Here is a 19,163-nt window from a genome sequence, read left to right on the forward strand (position 1 = left end):
CCCATAGACCGTTCTGGGGAACACTAGTACTGCAGGATTTTAACAAGGAGAAGGTAGAGAGAGGCTGTCAAACAGAAAACTGCTGACACCAAATTAAACAGCTGACTCTTACTCAGCACTGTGCCTTTCAGAAGGGAAAAGTATATGCAGGATTCCCCAAATGGAACCACTTTTCACAGAGAGAATGCACTTTTGGAAGCACAAGACCAGATGGGAAGGATAATAGCTGACATTTACTGAGAGGTACTATATGCCAGGCACTGTTCCAAGCCTCTTTACTCATAGTCTTGTTTAATTCTTACAACATTCCATGAGAGGCTACTGTTATCTCCATTTACCAATAAAAAAACTGGGCACAGAGAGTTTAGGTAAGTTACCTAAGATTACACAGTAAATTCAGAGCTGGGATCTAAACACTGGGGTCTGGCTCCTGAGCTCACTTATTTAACGGCCACCCTCTAAAACAAGGTAATACGAGGACCTTATATATGTATTCTGTATTCATTAGCTAATTCAGCAAGTATTTGAATAGCCCATATTTATGTCCAGACACCATACTAGACACTGGGCATACAACTGTAAAGACAGTCACACTTGCTATCCTCAATGAGCATTTGGTCTAGTACAAAACATAGTCAAGTAAACAGACAATTGCAACCAAATGTACTAAATACTATAAATGAGAGATACTTAAGGTGCTGGGAGGTGGGGGGCTCTCTGGAGGAATAATTGCCTCAAACTCAGGAAGAATCACTGGAGGAGGGGACTTCTAATCAAAGGCCTAAAATGAATTGGCGTTAGTCAACTGAAGGCATGGGAGGGGAAAATGTTCTAGGCAGGGGAATAGTATTTGCAAAAGCTCAGAGGCAAGAAGGTACATTGGGAAGGGGATGATGAGATATGAGACCTCAGAAGTGAGCAGGAGCCCTCCTCATAGACCTTCTTTATTAGCTGGGCTATGGCACTCTGCTGACTCTGCTGAATAACTCCAGCCTTGTTTCTTAAGTTCACCTGCTTTTTATGGTAAGCACCATTTACCTCTGTCATTGTGTTTATGAAACAGTGTTATAATTTGTCTATTCCTGATTCTTGCATTAAACTATTAATTTCTTAAAGTCATTACTCATTAGTATGTCTTCAGAAGCTATCACAATGCACTGATGCTCAGTAAATGTTGTTTGTTGAATGAATAATGTGTTTTCTTTGTAAAACGAATTCTATCCTTCCTGCTTTCTTGAGCCAACTATCACTTTTCCTCAGGTTCATCATTATATCCAGCAGTTAGTGTCCTATGTGGTAGTTCAGTGGTGCCCTCAGGGGCTTTTGAGGTGCTGTATTCTGTGACTTCCTCTTTCAGCTTTTTGTGCTATTTTTTTCCCTTCCTGCCTGGCCAGCACTTGACTATAATAAATTTGCTGGATTCTGAAGCCTCCTCCCCGGCCTTCTTGTTTGTTTCTCTTAATCTGTAGTGGGCTAGAAACAAGATCACTTACCATGATTTGATAAGACTGTTTGTGACTAGGAGTTAGTAATCTCTGAATTAGTTCCTAAAGAGCTCTCGTATGGGAAAAATGCAGGTGCACGTGGGACTTGCATGTTAGCTACTCAGAGGCCTTCTTCCTGTTCTCCCTGCTCTGGGAAAGGTCAGACAATACTTGGGGTTGAGGGCGGTCCTCAGTCTGGAGAGCCTCTGTGTGAGGCAGAAGAGCTGATCTACCATTATTTGTCTAAACTACTGTTCTTCAGCTATACACTCCGCCAAACACTTGAAATGCTTCCACCTTAGCTTATCTAGGGGCTAGCTACAAACCTCAGGGCAATCTCTTTTAAGGCAAGTCCCACCAAGAGTGTGCTTGTACCTTCATTTGAGCAGAGAAAGAAGGAATAGGAACCAAGGCTGAGATCAGAATATCTGGGCTCCAACTCCCTCATTTGCAAAATTAGAGGGACATGATATGATGTAAAAAAAAAAAAAAAAGAGAGAGAGCACTCAGATTAGATCTGGGTTCTAATCTTCACTCTACCACTCACTGATGATGTGACTTCTGTACCTCAGTTTCCTCATCTGTACAATGGGAATTATAATACCTATTATATAAGGTGGTTAGAATAATTAAATAGATTCTGTGGAGTGACCATGCCAGGCATAGAGTGGAAGAAGGTTAGTAAGTGACATTTACTAATATTAGGAAGAAATGTGACAGTCTTCTGGTTTGGGGGACTTTTAAATAGGAACTCTAGTTTCTCAGGAGAAGAAGTGCATAGATTCCATCCCATGACCATTAGGAAAAGAATGATTTAGAAATAATATGGTGTGGAGCGCCTGGGTGGCTCAGTCAGTTAAGTCTGCCTTCAGGTTGGGTCATAATCCCAGGGTACTGGGATTGAGCCCTGCAGCCAGCTCCCTGCTTAGTGAAGAACCTGTTTCTCCCTCTCCTTTTGCCTGCCGCTCCCCCTGCTTGTGCTCTCTGTCAAACAGTTAAATAAAATCTTAAAAAAAAAAAAAAAAAAAGAAAGAAATGGTATGGTGCTTTTGACGACCTTAGCAAGATTCCCTCTTGACTGAATTATACCCTTTATCCAATGGGAGATAAGAAGAGTCTACCATTGTAGACTCTGTGCTGTGGGCTGGGGGCTATAGGTAGGTAGTACCCAAATTCTGCCTCCAAGAAACTCAGCTGAAGAGGGAACATAAGACAATAACTCCCAATAATTTCTACATGAGGCAGAAAGAAACTTTGTTGTTTACACAGGATAGATCTTGTTCTCTGGGGTCTCATCTCCAAGGCAGGGCCCCAGAGGTGGGGTATCCATCCGATTTATTGGCCAAATGGGGACTGCCCAGGATGGTAGGCATAAACCAGACCTATCCAGGATGAACCAGAACATACATGGTCACCCAACAAAGAGAGTCCTGTAAAAATGATGGAACTGGTATTAGGTTCTTTTGTATCAAATTGAAGAGAGTCATGAATATTAGCACTAGAGTGAACCAGATTCTTTTGTTCTTTGACCACATGAAATGCTTGTTCTCTTACCTTCAAAAAAAAAAAATGTTCACAATACATTATTAAAGATAAAAAAGATTATAAAATTGCAATATAGTAAGCCCTAATTTTGAAGGACAAATATGCATGAAAGATATATGTGCTTTGTAGGATTTGTATGTAGGAGATACATACGTACATATATGTGTATATATATAGATATATAAGTATATATATTTTATATATCTATATACTTATATATTTATATATATACTTATATATTTATATATATATATATATATAGAGAGAGAGAGAGAGGAGAAAGACATATACCAAAATATTAAATGTAGTTTCTTGAGTTGCTGAGCTGTTGATATCCTTTCTACTTTGTACTTTTCTAGGTTTCAAATTTCTAATGGCTTTTAAAAATTAAAAAAAAGTCCTTTACAAAATACTATTAAATACTCACTAGATTATAAACATCATTGAAATAGAGAGGTATGTTACTGTTCTGCTAGGAACAGCCTGTTTTTCCCACCTACCTACCATCCCTAGCATATCCCCCAGCCTCTTCTTTCACCTGGGTAACTTCTCTTCACCCTTCAAGACTCTCATCTTTTGGGATACGGTCTCATGTCCAAATTGAGCTAAGCTCCCCTCTGCCTTTCTGTATCATCCTGTTATAACTCTAACATAGCATTTATCTCAAATAGTACTGTAAACGTCTGTTTTTGTTTACCTTCTTTATCGAGTTGAGTCAAGGTCCATATCTGATTAATTTTGGAGTCCCCAAATGAATCCTAACACATAATAGATGTCAGTAAACATTCATGAACTAACTGGTCTTGTTTTACCTCCTCTTGCCCCTCACAGATGGCCCAGCACATAGTAGGTGCATTGTATGTTTAGTAAGCAGGTGGATGACTGAGGGAGGGAAATAAAACACCGAGAGAAAGGTGAGATTGGTGGCTCATGGCATTAGGTGCTGATGGAAGGGTTTGTGTTGCTGTCCCCACAGTCCTGGTCACCCGAGAGGATGACTTCAACAACCGGCTGAACAATCGTGCCAGCTTCAAGGGCTGCACAGCCCTGCACTATGCTGTCCTCGCCGATGACTATCGCACTGTCAAGGAGCTGCTTGATGGAGGTGAGTGCCTAGGTGAATGGGGCTTGGGGTTGGCAGGGAAAGAGTACTTGGCACCCTCTCCACTCTGGAACATCGAGTTTCCCCAGAGCTCTGTTACTCTCCCAAAGCTGGAAAATGCCCCAAGGGTGGCTACAACTCATGAGAGTGGCTCTGTGCATGTGTGGCTCTGTGCATGATTTGCCTTTGTGTGGCTGGAATGTGTTCTTTGCCTATGTGTGGGTCATGTACCACACCATGCCGCCCATCCACACATGCCTGAGTTGCTCTGAGTTTTCTTGATTGTGTCTTTCCCCAAAAGTGTCCTCTCCTCTCCCCTGTGACCTCCAGAGCAGGGCTAGTGGAGCAAGGAGAGAAGCCCTTCAAATCTCTACAAATGCAGGCCTCAGAGACATCCTCCTTGATCCCATCCCCCACCTCAGTCTAAATTAGGTCCCTTCCATTACACTGGATCATAGCACCCTATTCTTTACCATCGTCACTCTTGTCACAATCTGGAATTATTTTCATGTGTTCATTAGCCTTCTCCCTAACATGGCTCTGACTCCCTAGAAGCCAGAACCATGGCTGATTTGTTCCAAGCACCTAGTATGGTACGTAGCATACAGTAAGCACTCAATAAATCTTTGTTCACTGATTGAATACCCTTCTTTTGGAGAGTATTGGTTTAAGTGGAGGGGCAGTATGTGCCATCCTCAGATTCGGGTGGGGCTTATCCTATCTGGTATAGAGTTACCTGCCACCCTGCCAGTTACTTCCTAAGCTGTCACTTTTCCCTCCTATTTGCCTTTATCCCATTCTGACCTCTCCTTGGGATAGGGAGAAATGCATCTTGCCAAGGTGTTGTCATGCCTAGGCTTCTGAGTATGTCACATGACTGCCTGTTCATGCCTTTGCTACCACTTCTTGAGGGCTTAGGGACCCTCTTTTGGGCCTGGATGCCAAGGTCCTCCTTGTCAGTGGTCATTCTTCATAGAGCCTCGGAGCCGGAAGGAGCCTCAGTCACCCTGAGTCACCCTGATTGCTTGCTCCCCCTCCTCCTGGCAGGAACCTCCAACAGCTGGCAGGCTGGCATTTCCTTGGATCCTGGCAGGAACTGAGGGAACTCTACTTATTCCCCAGGAGTCCAGTCCGTTTTCATTCTTTAACTGGTTAAAATACCCTTTTTTTTATAAAAATACACTGATTTTCCTTCTCTGTAATTTCTGCCACCTGTCTTCTGCAACCTAATTACTTTTTCAAAATCCAGTATTCAGAGAAAGTTCTTTCAATCTCAGAGCCCTTGCCTCCACAGCCTAACATTCCTTGATTGTATTCTAGTCCTTGTCATATGATTGGGTTGGGGGGATTTCCCAGTAATCCTGAAATCCTGTCACCTTCTATCAGCCACAGCCACATTGGCTTTGAACTTAGGCCTGGCCCATACCCCAGCCTGGGTGACCTGCCCCAGGGCAGCAGAGTGTACATGGGTCTGCAGCATGAACACTGTGAGGTGTAGGACTGCTGGTGGATATGGTGACAGTGCCTGGGATGATTGATGGTTTCAGAGCAAGTACTCACTACTCTCAGAAGCAAAGACTTAGGAAACATCTCCAAGCAAGATGCTACTCACTTTGTCCTTTGGAAAGATCTCAGGCAGGACATTTGCAGCTAAGAATTGGAGCATTCACCATGGGGTTTCTTGCTGCCAAGCTTTAAAATCAGTCAGTACTCCCAGCTATTGTCCAGTGGTTTACATTCCCTGCTTCCCCTCAGCCCCCAAACAGACAGGGAATTCACTCTAAAGAGAGACCCTCTCCCCAGCCTAACAGATCGAACACCTTTGAAATGAAGATGCACAGGCCTTTTATGAAGTACCCCCACCCTCACCCCCCAGGCCAATGCTGGTCCTTTGAGCCGTTCCAGGGGCATGGTTCCTGCCCATTGACTTGGAACAGATGCCCTTAGCCCCCAACTTAACAGTTCCCCCACCTGCCTTTTTACCCAGCATCCATTTACACCCCCTGCCCTAGCCTCCCAGCCTCAAGGGCCAAAACCATTAACCCACTTATTTCTCCTTTCCCGACCTGAACAAGTGGCCGTCACTCACGGCTTGCAGGCCTGCCAACTTCTGTCCTCCCTTCCCCCTTGACCTCTCTTGGTCTGCCTGTGTGTGTGACCAGCCAACCGAGAGGCAGGATCCTGCTCCCTTGTCCTAGAGGCTATTGCCAGTCACATTTCCAAAGTCTTCTGACCTCAGCTGACCTCCTCCCAAGGGTTTCAGGAAGGCAGGAAGGCCTGCCTTCCTGCCCATCTAGCTTTCTTGGCCTGAATTTGCCACTGGCTTTGCTGCAGCAATGTAGAGAGGCTCTCTGGGAGATCCAGGCAGGCCTAGGCACAGGGGCAGCTGGTACTCACGAGGCCCACACAGAACCCTGATGTTTGAAATTGCTTAGTCCATAGGGTTTTAGAGCCCCCCGATTGTAGCAGGTTAGAGCTAGAGGAGGCAACCACTCTTGTCTCTGGCCAGGGGTCCCCATGTGAGAGCTGGGAAGTAGGTCAGGCAGCAGCATCAGTCTGTTGATTTGGGAAGTTCTCTGACCCCTTAGGAGGCAGCATGGAGTAGAAAGGACACCTCAGACTTCAGAGTCAGGCCAACCTAGGTTTGAATGCCACCTCCCCCACAAACAAGCTGTAATGCCTTGGCTGTTTTGCCATAACTCTCTAGGCCTCAGTTTTCTTGTCTGTCAGATAATACCTGGGAATTATCACAGGGATAACATGAGGACTAGTGATAATGTCTAGAAAAGGCCCAATACATGGTTGTGGCACCATGATTGTATAAAGAGGTCAAGCTCTCCCCCTGACAGCTATAATCCTCATTTCCTCCTCATGTAAAACATGTGCTTCTGCCTAAAGACTTCTTAATTCTCTTTCTGCCACAACTTCTCCACCCTGCATAAAACACCATCGTGTTCCCTCTTTTCTCATCTAGATCCTTGGGCCCTTCAAGGCCTCCCTCTCTCAGGAAGCTTCTCTTGGTGCCTTGGTCCATTTTGATAGCACCACTTCTAAACTCTTGCGGTGTTGGGCTGGGTGCTTAGCACAGGTCATTTCTTCATCTTTAGAAGGTCCTGTAATGTAGTAAAAAGAATACAAGTTTGGGAATCTGACAGACCTGGGTTGTTTTTTTTTTTTAAAGATTTTTATTTATTTATTTATTCATGAGAGACACACAGAGAGAGAGAGAGAGAGAGAGAGAGAGAGAGGCAGAGACACAGGCAGAGGGAGAAGCAAGCTCCATGCAGGGAACCTGACGTGGGACTCAATCCCAGTTCTTCAGGATCAGGCCCTGGGCTGAAGGCGGCACTAAACCACTGAGCCACCCAGGCTGCCCAGACTTGGGTTTAAATCTCTGCTCTGTACTGTCACTGTGGGCTAGGTAGTTGTCATTTCTGAGACCATGGACATCAGGGCATCCTACGATGGATCAGGCAAATTGACCCTGATCCCAAGAGACTCTCAGAGTGGTAGAGGAGATAGATACAGAAACAGGCAGTGACAGCGGGGTAGGTGTTGGCAGGGGACTGGATAGGAGCTCTGGAGACATAAAGGAGGAAATACCTACCTCTGCCTAGTGAGCAGGAAGGTGGAGTTAGTTACAGAAAGCTTAGGGGGAGGGGGTAGAAGATGTGTATGCTTAAGCCTTATCAGGAAGGACAATGGGAATTTGCCAGACATATTTCTGTGGATGGATTCTTAGTTCCAAATTCACCAATTTTCTACTCATGAGCTCCACACAGAAGTGGAGGTCTTTGTGGTTTTCATTCTACGAGCGTGCTGCTTCTGCCTATGTTGTTGGCTTATGAACTAGAAAGCTGTACCTCAACACTTGACTGCCAGGTACAAGAAAAGGTTTGAAGGAGATAGTAGGGAGAGACAAAGATGACTGGGAAAAGGAGTAATCAGGGAGGGTAGGAGACACCTCCCTCAAGCCACTGGAGCTGACTTCCCAGTATTTCTAGGGCTCCTCAGAGACTTTTGTAGCCTTTCCTCCCAGGGATGTGATTCCACTGCCAGATCTACCTTCCTAAGACATACCTCCAATAATGGCAGCTCTTCTCAACCAGGGTTCCTCCAGAGAATTGAGCCCTAATACTCTAAAGTTGTCCACTGTTCACAAGGAATAACTTCTCTCCCAGGCATCTAAAATGGTACAAGTTATGCACCATTCTTGGGAGAACTGAGAAAATCATCCCTCAGATAATTTCCTGTATGTGGTTCAGAGGAGAAACCCAGTTGAAGAAAGTGGCAAGGAAAGAGCATGAGCTGTGGAGTCAGGATCTGAATGCCAGCCCTGCCATCAAATAGCATGTGATCCTGGGCAAGCTCCTGACTGCTCTGAGGTTCTCTTTCCCCATCTGGAAATGGGAGTATGCCACCTACTCTCAATGGTTTTGTCAGGATTAGGGCATGTATAGGTTCTACAAAGTAGGTACTTTATAGATAATACCTATTATTATTAACTTCAGAAACACTCGGTGCTTATTTGTTAAAAAATAAATACAAACTAGGGGCACATGGCTGGCTCAGTCTGTAAAGCATACGATTCTTGATCTTGGGATTGGAGCGCCACATTGGGTATAGAGATTACTTAAAGAAAATAAAACCTCTAAAATACATACACATACACATATATACGAAATATAAAAAGAATCCTACCCATCCTAACTTCTTAAGCTGCTTTTGGAGTTGTTCTAGTCTGACCCTCACTTAACTTTATCCCCAATGTTCCCTGAATATCTGGCTCTACAGTAATGTCGCTTTGGTGTTCCCACCGAGGTGCATTTACTCACACAGGTCTTTCTGCCAGTCAGTCCCCACCTCCCTTCTAAACTCGTCCCTGTTCCTTGGGTTTTGGGTCCAGTCCCCACTACTAGATTGAGGTAGGTTGAGGGCAAACACTGTGTCTTACTTGCCCCTGCCTCCTTTACCAGTGCTCTGTACATAGTTTAGTACATGTTTGGATGCACTGTTAAATCTCTAAGGCCACTGTAGATTTTCCGTTTTGAGATGTGACACCCTTGTTTCCTGGCCTGCTCGTTCTTAGTGTCAGATTGTATCTGGTATTTTAGAGCTTCACACACAGGGATCCACCTCTTTGCAACCATCTTCGCAGTTACAGTATCACTGCCTTTTCAGTGCTCCTCACCTCAGAAACACTTGGCCTTTATGAAACCTAATAATACTTTCCCTGGGGTTTCCCTTAGCCTCTTTTCTTTTACCTATTTTCATGGCTCTTCCTTGCCCTTCACTCCCAGGGGCACAGCTCAGTTAACCAGCCATCATCAAATGAGTCAGATTCCCCACTGTCTCCGCCTAAGGCAAAGAGCCTTTCCAATGCTGACATCTTCCCTTTAACACCCTGTTAGTTTGTTTTTGGGGCTGGAAATTTAGAGTTCCATTTCTTGTTCCACTTCACTGTCTGTCCATCTGGCTCTACTGCCAGATGCTGAGGGAGTCGGCTTTGCCTCAGGCTGTCCTCTGGAAACTTCACCCTCTGATTCTTGCCAGCAGTACAAAGAAGGGGAATGAGCACTGGGCTGAAGATCAGATGTTCTGGCTCTGCTACCAGCAAATCCTTTCTCCTTTAGGCAAATCCTTTCTTCTCCTCAGTAAAATAGAGAAGAAGCTGATCCCATGGACCCCTTCCAGCTCCAGCGTCCTTTGTAACCCCTGGGCAAGTCTTCATTCATTTTTCAAACACTTACTGAGTACCTCTCCTGTCATAGGTCCTACCCTAGGCACCTGGGAAATAAAGATGATCCAGACATGGTCTTTGCCCTTAAGGAACTCATAGTTCAGAGAGGAAGTCAGAGATTCTAACAAAGAATTGCTATCAGGTATATTAATGGAGATGTATAGGAGGTGCTCAGGGATCACAGAGAAAAGACCTTTGGGTCCCTGGGGAGGGCAGGGAAAGCATGGTGTCAGGGATGGTGTCTGCACTAAGTCTTACAGGATGAATGCAAGTTTATCAGGTGTCTGAGGGAGAAAGGCAGAGGAACAGCATCTCCAGAGGCATAGAGTATGAAGCAGCTTACTTTATTCAGTACATTGCAGGTAGTTCAGAAGAGCTGAATTTATAGGGTACAGATAGAAGGCTCAGAAGGCAAGAATGGAAAGCAGGAGCTAATAATGGAGGCCTGTACCAAGCTCTGCTAAGGAAATTGGACTTTATACTCCAGTGAGAAAGCATTACAACTTGGGGGGGGTGGGTGAGGATTGGATTTATGTTAATGTGAAAAATGGTATAGGAGTTTCAAAAATGTTTATCAGTAATTGAATGGATAAATAAATTACAGAATGTTCGCACAATGGAATAATCAATTGAATGAATGAATGAGCAAACAGTCTCTTTCAACACGAATGAATCTCACAAACCTAACATCCTGGATATAAGCCAAACATGAAAGAGTACTTACTGTATGACTGCATTTGTATATGCAGAGTCCAAAATAAACAAAACTAGCCAGTGGTGTATGAAGTCAAGGTAGTGGTTGCCCTCAAGCAGTGACTGGGAGAGGGCACTGGGGCTTCTGGGATACATAATACTCTTTTTCTTTAGATGCCAGTTGTGCAGCTATATCCACCTTGTTGAGAATTCTTTGAGCTATACCCTTATGTACTCTACTTTTCTGTATATATGTGTTATACTTGAAAGAAAGGTTAAAGAAAATAGGAAAACATGGGTAAGAAGGGGCATGACTGGAGGAAGGAAAAATATTTCATTTAAAGTCTTGGGACACCTGGGTGGCTCAGCAGTTGAGTGTTTGCCTTTGGCCCAGGGCGTGATCCCAGGATCCAGGATCAAGTCCCACATCGGGTGCCTAGCAGGGAACTGGCTTCTCCCTCGGCCTGTGTCACTGCCTCTCTCTCTCTGTGTCTCGAATGAATGAATGAATAAATAAATAAAATCTTTTAAAAAAATAAAAAAATATATCGTAATTGCCTAGGTGAGCCCTAAACCAAGGCACTTGCAGTAGGAAGGGAGGGAAGACTGATCCCAGAAAGAGTGAGGAGTAGGATCAGATTGTGAGAGAGAAGGAGGAGTCAAGATGAGGTCCAGGTTCTGGGTGGGAGGGCCAAGTAGATGGCATGTACCTGCATTGAGATAGGAAATAGAGGATTGGAGATACAGGGGAATGACCAGTGCTATTTTAAAGATTTCCTCCTTCTCTCCCACTTTTAGATTCCATGGTCTGATGTTCTGATGATTCCCTTGCTGTTTTCTCCCTTTTTACACTCATCTGGTGAAACACTAACCGTACTTAAACCCAATTTCTTTCTACTCCATGTCTGTATCTGAAGAGCTGAATACTGCTGGAGAAAAAAAAATCACACAACCATGCTAACTGGACTCACTTTGCATTTACAAGCATAAATCTCACTTAGCACTGCCATCCACCCCACTGTACTTGTGAGTAAAATCACTATCTTGTTCTGGAGCAAGACACCTTTTTTGGACCTTCTTTCTCCTCATGCCTACAGTCCTCTTCTCCAGCTCCCAAGCCAATGATCCTACCTCACACCTCCTACAGAAAATACATTGTAGTCAGAGGGGAACTACCTCATCTTCCCACCACTTTCCCTAGCCTATCCCCATCTGTACTTGAATGCTGCCTGACTTCCTCTGTAGTTCCTACGACCAACCCTGCATTTGGGCTCAGGCTCCTATTTCCTCTGCTTCTCAAGGACTTTGCCCCATCTCTGCTGGCTGATTCCAGTCAGCATAAAAACATGCCCTAGCATCACTCATCTTAAACAACAAAGCAAACTAAAAATTTCCTGGGGCCCCATATCTCTTTCCAGCTGCCACCTCATTTCTCTCCGTCCCTTCATGATAAAAGTCCTGAAAAAGAATGATCCCTATCCGCTTAATCCACTTCCCCAGCTCCTGTTTTGCCTTCTGTCTCAGTGTCAGCCAGGCCACAATATGCATCTGCTTTTCTCCCAAAATTGGCATCTGTTAGGTCTTCCTCAACTCAATAAATGATACCGTCATCTACATAGTTTTCAGGCCCTAAATCATGGTACCATCCTTAAAGTCTCTTTTTCTCTTATATTCCTATCAGATCCTTCAGTAAGTCCTGTCAGTTTTTGATGTGTGTGTGTGTGTGTTTTTAAGATTTTATTTATTCATGAGAGACACAGAGAGAGAAATAGAGAGATAGGCAGAGGGAGAAGCACCCTCCCCACAGGAAGCCCAACCCAGGACTCGATCCCAGAACCCCAGGATCATGCCCTGAGCCGAAGGCAGACTCTCAACCACTGATCTACCCAGGCACCCCAGGTCCTGTCCCTTGTACCTCTAAAGTACATCTTGAACCCATTCCTACTTTGCCATTTCCATTGCCACAGCTCTAGTCCCAGTTCAGGACAATGATTAGCATAGCTTTTTGGCTAGTCCCACGATTTCCACTCTTGTCTCCCCAGATCCATCCTCCAAATAATAACCAGGGGCATCTTTTTAAAACATAAATCTTGGGCGCCTGGGTAGCTCAGTCAGTTAAGCATCTGCCTTTGGCTCAGGTCATGGTCCCAGGGTCCTGGGATTGAGCCCCGCATCAAGCTCCCTGTTCAATGGGGAGCTTGCTTCTCCCTCCCCCTCTGCCACTCCCCCTACTCGTGCTCTCTCACTCTACTGTCAAATAAATAAATAAAACCTTTAAAAATAATAAAACATATATCTTGTCTTTGTTCTATTTAAAACCTTTCATTGGTATGCCACTGATACTAAAAAAAAATCCAAACTCCTTCTTACTTCTTACTAGAGCCTATAAGGCCCCATGGAACCCACACCCTGCCTGCTTCATCATTAGCCACTCTCCCTCTTGTTCACTATTCTCCAGTTACACTGGCCTACTCTTGTCCCTCAGGCACACTGAACCTCTGTACATACCTCTCTGAGTGATTGGGATGACTTCCCCTTGGAAATTTAGGTCTCGACTTAAATGTCCCCTCCTCAGAGAGGTCTTCCCTGAGTACCCTCGTAAGATAGCTCCCCCAGTCACTTTCTGTCATATTATTTCTTTTTATCTTCTCTCTGCTATTTAAGAGTCCCTATAATGATCATGTTTGTTGGTTTATTATCTCTCTCTCCTCCACTAAAAGGTAAGCCTTATGATCATAGAGACCTTGTCTCTTTATTTTACTGCTATATTCATAGCTCCTAGGACAAAAAAACCTCACATTTGGCACATGGTAGGTGATTAACAAGTAGCTGTTGACCAACCAGGCAACCTGTGGAACACTCTTGGAGAGCTGTGTAGCTGGCAGTTGGATAAATGGGTCTGAAGCTCAAGAGAGAAAAGATCTAAGTTGAGCGTGAAAATTTCAGAGCCGTTGGTCTCTTGAGGGTGGTAGAAGCTGGCTACTTCTGTGAGTTGCCCATAGAAAGTTAACAGAGCCAAAGAGACCTAAGAACACAACTGAAAGAACCTACATTTTAGATGTGGGAGCATGAGAAGAAGAGCCAGTGCAAGAGTGTCAAGGAAGTGTCGAAGAAGGAAAGGGAGAAGCAGAAGAGAGTGAAGAATGGGTTGCTCTAAAGCAGCACTTGTCAAACAACCTCTGAAAGATCTGTTGTTTGAATTTGCAATCTGTCATGAACCAATACTTTTATAACAAAAAAAAAACAAAAACAAAAAAACAAAAAAAAACAGGGCAGCCCGGGTGGCTCAGTGGGTTAGTGCCACCTTCAGCCCAGGGCCTAATCCTGGAGACCTGGGATCCAGTTCCGCGTCAGGCTCCCTGCATGGAGCCTGCTTCTCCCTCTGACTGTGTCTCTGCCCCTCTCTGTGTCTCTCCCTCTCTGTGTCTCTCGTGAATAAATAAATAAAATCTTTTTAAAAACCCAATAAATTACTAGAAAATTATATTTTAAAAAGGCATATGAGGGATACCTGGGTGGCTCAGTGGTTGAGCATCTGTCTTCAGCTCAGGTCATGATCCTGGGGTCCTGGGATTGAGTCCTGCATCAGGCTCCCTGATGAGAAGTCTGCTTCTCCCTCTGCCTCTCTCTCTTTGTCTATCATGAATAAATAAATACATAATTGTAAAAAATAAAAAGGCATACATACAAGATGGAGGCCCAAATTTGTCATTAGGTCCAACAGATATGAAATTATCCTAAGTTACTTTAAAAGTTTCCAGACACTCTCACTGTACTTATCAAGGCTCATGGACTGGCACCAGTTCATGGACCACACCTGAGACATCACTGCTCTGATGGCACTCCTGGGCAAGAAGGGAAGACAAATGAGCAGAATATAGCCTCTGCCCTCAAGTAGCTTAAAGTCCAGTGGGATAGAACATTTGGGACACATAGTAACACTGTGTAGCAGAGAGATCAGAGCACTGCCATTAGGATGTGGGCACCCAGCTTGCAACCATCTACCCCTGTAGGACTTATGGCATCCCTGGCATTACTTGTCTCATCTGTATGATGAAGAAATCACGTCAGATAATTGGACACTGAAGGTTTCCTCGTATTGTTTGGATACAGAGCTAAAAACCCTCAGTGCCAATAGTTGTCTATGGGAGGGATGGGGAGTGACTGCTAATGGGAACAAGGTTTCTTTTGGGGATGGTAAAAATATTCTAAAATTAGGTTATGGTGATGGTTGTACAACTCTATAAATAAACTAAAAGCATTGAATTATATCTTTAAATGGATGAACTTTATGATATATAAATCATAGCTCAGTAAAGTTGTTATAAGTGAAAGAAAGAAAATCCTACTTGCCACTCAAAACCAAGAATGATTGCCTGTGTGGGTGAGTGGTTGCAGGCCAGAAAACCAGGAGGACTCGACTGGCCCCATAGCTAAGTTGGTGGTTAAGAGGAGCTTCTCTGTTGTGTATAAATTTTCTTTTTACAAACAAGGGGTAGTGGAAAGGAAGGTGGGTGGGGGGATGAGGTGACTGGGTGATGGCCACTGAGGGGGGCACTTGACGGGATGAGCACTAGGTGTTATGCTATATGTTGGCAAATCGAACTCAATAAAAAAATACAAAAAAAATTTCTTTTTAAAGAATACTATTCAAAACAGCTGTAAAACTTTTTCTTAAAAACTGGTCTTTTTGTTGATTTCCTCTTATTAGTTTAACAACTATTTATGGCACTCCCATCCTTGTGAAGCTTAAACTCTGGCAGAATATAGACATTTTGCAAAGAATTAACAAATTATTAGCTAATTTCCACTGAGGTAAGTATTATTAAGGAAGAGTAGAGGGTACTATGAGAAGGGACCTAATCTGTTCAGAAGTGAGAGAAGTCTTCCCTGAGCAAATGTGTTGAGACCTGAAGTGTAGATGTCAGCTCCTTGCTTAACTTGAGAAAGTCTCATGGAGAGCACTGGACACTAGTCATCCAAAGGGACCCAGGAGTCCAGTCAGGGGCATTGTGGGGAATGGAGGGGTTCTGTGGTGCTGTAATTGCAGTCCTCATGGTAGGTCAGGGCTAATGGGGGGCCCTCAGTGACCCTGAGTCTTTCCTCTGCGCTTGGCCTAGTCAGCCCCTTACCCAGTGCAGAGTAAAGAACTGTCCTTGCTAACCCCTAGGGAAAGATATTTCTGTATCCGAGATCCTGTGGACATAGAGGAGTCACTGCATGGTTGAGTTACAGATGAGTGCCTGGCCACCAGAGCCCAAGCTCTCCAGAACCGCCTGCCATCCAGGCACCCGCATTTCATCAAGGCTCTAATCGGCTCCAAGCAGTCCTCAGATGAGCCTGGCTGGTATCCGGCATGACCTCATCACCGCCAACAGTGGCAGCTGGAGGCCAAGTCGCCCCTGGGTGAAGGAGAGGTCAGCATCAGCTGGGCCAGGTCTGTTCCCTGTGCAGTGTGCTGCTTCACCTGCACTGTGCCTAGAAGCAGAGCTGAGTAGGATTCACATTTCCTAAGGCAAGGGCATCTGCCCTTTGCTGGCCCATTCTTGCTCCTTCAGTGAAAGTGCTCGTGGACAGAATGCACAGAGAAAATGCTGTGCTGCAGCCTTTAAGAAGGAATGTCAGTCTGAAGGTTAGGGCCTGCAGCATAGCCGCAGAGTTCCCATCCTAGAGTTAGACTGGGGGGCTTGCTCAGGACCAAGTTTTCCTTCCCTAAAGGAGTTTTGCTTCTAGTATTCATGCTGTCTCTTCCTCTACAAAGAGGCCTGGCAGTGTCCCAGAAAGAGCACAGCAGAGATGCTTTCTGTAGGTTTATACACAGACTCCTTCCTGAACATCATTTTGGAAATGAATTCTTTTAAATGTGGCAGAGGAAAGAGCTTGCCATGTCAGGAATCCTCCAGAAACTCCCGTTGAAGTAATGAACCTGTGTGGTTGAATGTGCTGAGTGGGGGTCAGGTGGCCTGGCACTAACTCAACCTTGCTGTGCAACCTTGAGGAGTCCCTCCACCTCACTGAGCCTCATTTCCCCGTCTGTAAAACTAGATAATTGGACTGCAATTTCAGAGCTCCCCTCTACTTTAATATTTTGAGTCTGAATGAGTAATTGCCCTCTGATTTATCTGATTGCAAATCTAAGTATTCATAGTTAATTCAGCAACTATTAATTATTTTCCTGCAGCTCACCACCAATATCCCTTTTCTTGGTTCCTCTGATACATGCTTTTAAAGTGTTCTGTATAATTTCTTTTTTTACCCTTAACCACATGTTGTCATATAGCTATTTGATCAATAGACCTCTCCTTTGTTATATAATGTGTTCCCTGAAGGTAGAGTCTGCATCTGCAGGGCTTACATTCCCAATACCCTGTAATATCCTTAGCACATAGTGGGTGCTTGGTAAACATTTGTTGAGTAAGTGTATTTATAAATGAGCACTAGGTGTTACAGGAAATAAAAAAGAAAAAATACAGGCTCTTCCTTCAGACTGCACCCTCTAGACTGCTAGTTTGGTGCAAAGGCTCATACACACAGCACACTGAGAACAGTGCAGAACCTTGAAATAAACTTATGTGAAAGGCAGAATAAACAAGTGTAATGAACAAGGAGGGGAAGATCAGTGTTGGCATTGTGGAAGCTCCGGAAGGAGGGGGACTGGAGACAGTCTCAAAGGACAGGTGTAGTTCAAACAAGCAGAGGGAAGGAGGAAAGCTTTTCAGGTGCGTCAGTAACAGAAATGAGGTTTGCACGTTGGAGATGTAGAAGAATCCGACCACCTGCTGGATTATGGGTAGGGAGTGTGGAGGGCCTTGGGGATGAGCCAGAGAATTTGTACTCCATTTTGAAATCAATAGAGTTCCTGAAGTGACTGTTTAGTGACTACAGTGATTTTTACTTTAAAGATTTTATTTTTTAAAATTTATTTTAGAGCGAGAGAGAGAGTATGAGCAATGCACATGAGCGGGGGTAGGGGCAGAGGGAGGAGAGGGCAAGCAGACTCCCTGCTGAACATGGAACCTGACAGATGGGGAGGCTCCATCTTAGCACCCTGAGATCATGACCTGAGCCGAAACCAAGAGTCAGATGCTCAACCGCCTGAGCTACCCAGGTGCCCCAACAGTGATTTTTACTTTAAAAAATGTAAAAGATACAAATTTCAAGTGGTACCAGAGGATATTTAGTAGAAAAGAGGTCTCCCTTGAGCATTCCTGGTCCTCCTCCTCAGAGGCAACCACCGTAACTTGTCTTAGTATTCTTCTTATTGCTGCTGTAAATAGATTATCAAAACCTTAGTGGCTTAAAACAACTCAAGTTTATTATCTTAAAGCTCTGGAGAGGAGTCTGGAATGGGTCTCTCTGGACTAAAAGTAAGATGTCAGCAGTACATTCTTTTTTGGAGACTCAGAATCTGTTTTCTTGCCTTTTCCAGCTTCTGGAGGCTGCCCACATTCCTTGTCTCACAGTCCCCCCCCCCCCCCCCATGTCTTCAAGCTGGTAGTGATCAATTAGTCTTTCTCCTTTTTCACACTGACATTGAGTCTTCTGCCTCCCTCTTTCACTTTTAAGGACTCTTGTGATTACTTTGGATCCACCTGGGTAACCAGGGTAATCTTCCCTTCTCAGAGTCAGCTGATTAACAACCTTAATTCTATCTACAACCTTATTCCTCTTTGCCGAGTGATTTAGCTCATTCACAGGTTCCAACGATTAGAATGTGGACATCATTGGGGGGCCATTATTCTGCCTGCCACACTCTCAGAGATATTTTATGTTTTATTTTTCTTCCTATTCTTGAATAGTTAATACTTGTACACAGTACAAAATCCAAGAGTCTGCAGCAAAAGATCTTACTCCCACCCCATCACCAACCCAAGTATTGCCGTTTCTCCACTCTGTATTTATTACTTTTTCCCTTGAAATTAATAAGCAGTCTGCAGATAGACAGTTTTGACCATGCAGATATCTTGCTCCTCTTCCATTGATAACTCTTTCCTGAACCAGTCTTCACACAGTGGTTACAAAATTAATATTTTATAACTTTCCCAACTCCAGCAGTTACTCCACATTGACCATTCAGCACTTGGCATCCTGTGGTAAACAAAAACCCTTTCTCCCCCATATATCTATCTAATTGTGAAAATGTGCTCATGGATACTATAATTGTTCTGTAACTCATTACCATTCTTAGTTATGTTGGTGCTTATGTGCTAAAATTGTCTCAGATTTAGCCAGTGTGGCATACCTCAATTTTTTTTTTTTTTTTGGTAGCATTTCCATATCTCCTGGCATCACAAGATGTTTCAGTCTTATATCCACCTTGCTGCTGCCCTGGAATCAGCCATTTCTCTGAGGAGCCCTGAGACTTTTTAGTGAGCAATGATATTAGAGACTGAAACCTGAGTACCTAGTTTGCTTATTACCCCTTCTGTTTATAGGACCATGAAATATATATTGTTATATACACATGTGCTTACATATCCATCACAAGATACATACACGTGCATATACATATATAGACACATATGTATGTACATATTTTTGAAATCTTGAATGCCACTACCTCTCATTCCAGTCCATCCCTGCAAGGTTCTTCCTTGTC

General features: G+C 44.1%; 1 protein-coding gene across 5 annotated transcripts in view; it reads left to right on the forward strand.

The window, feature by feature from the left end:
* The window catches only part of CLPB (caseinolytic mitochondrial matrix peptidase chaperone subunit B), a 142,049-nt gene that overhangs the window by 67,826 nt on the left and 55,060 nt on the right, over positions 1–19,163 (forward strand). For all 5 annotated transcript variants that reach the window (XM_025459142.3, XM_025459140.3, XM_035703750.2 and 2 more), the window contains one exon: positions 4,006–4,134. In XM_025459142.3, coding sequence (XP_025314927.1) covers positions 4,006–4,134 — 129 coding nt within the window. The remainder of the gene's footprint in view (positions 1–4,005; positions 4,135–19,163) is intronic.

Source organism: Canis lupus, chromosome 21 (genome assembly GCF_003254725.2).
Source record: "Canis lupus dingo isolate Sandy chromosome 21, ASM325472v2, whole genome shotgun sequence".
Taxonomy (NCBI): domain Eukaryota; kingdom Metazoa; phylum Chordata; class Mammalia; order Carnivora; family Canidae; genus Canis; species Canis lupus.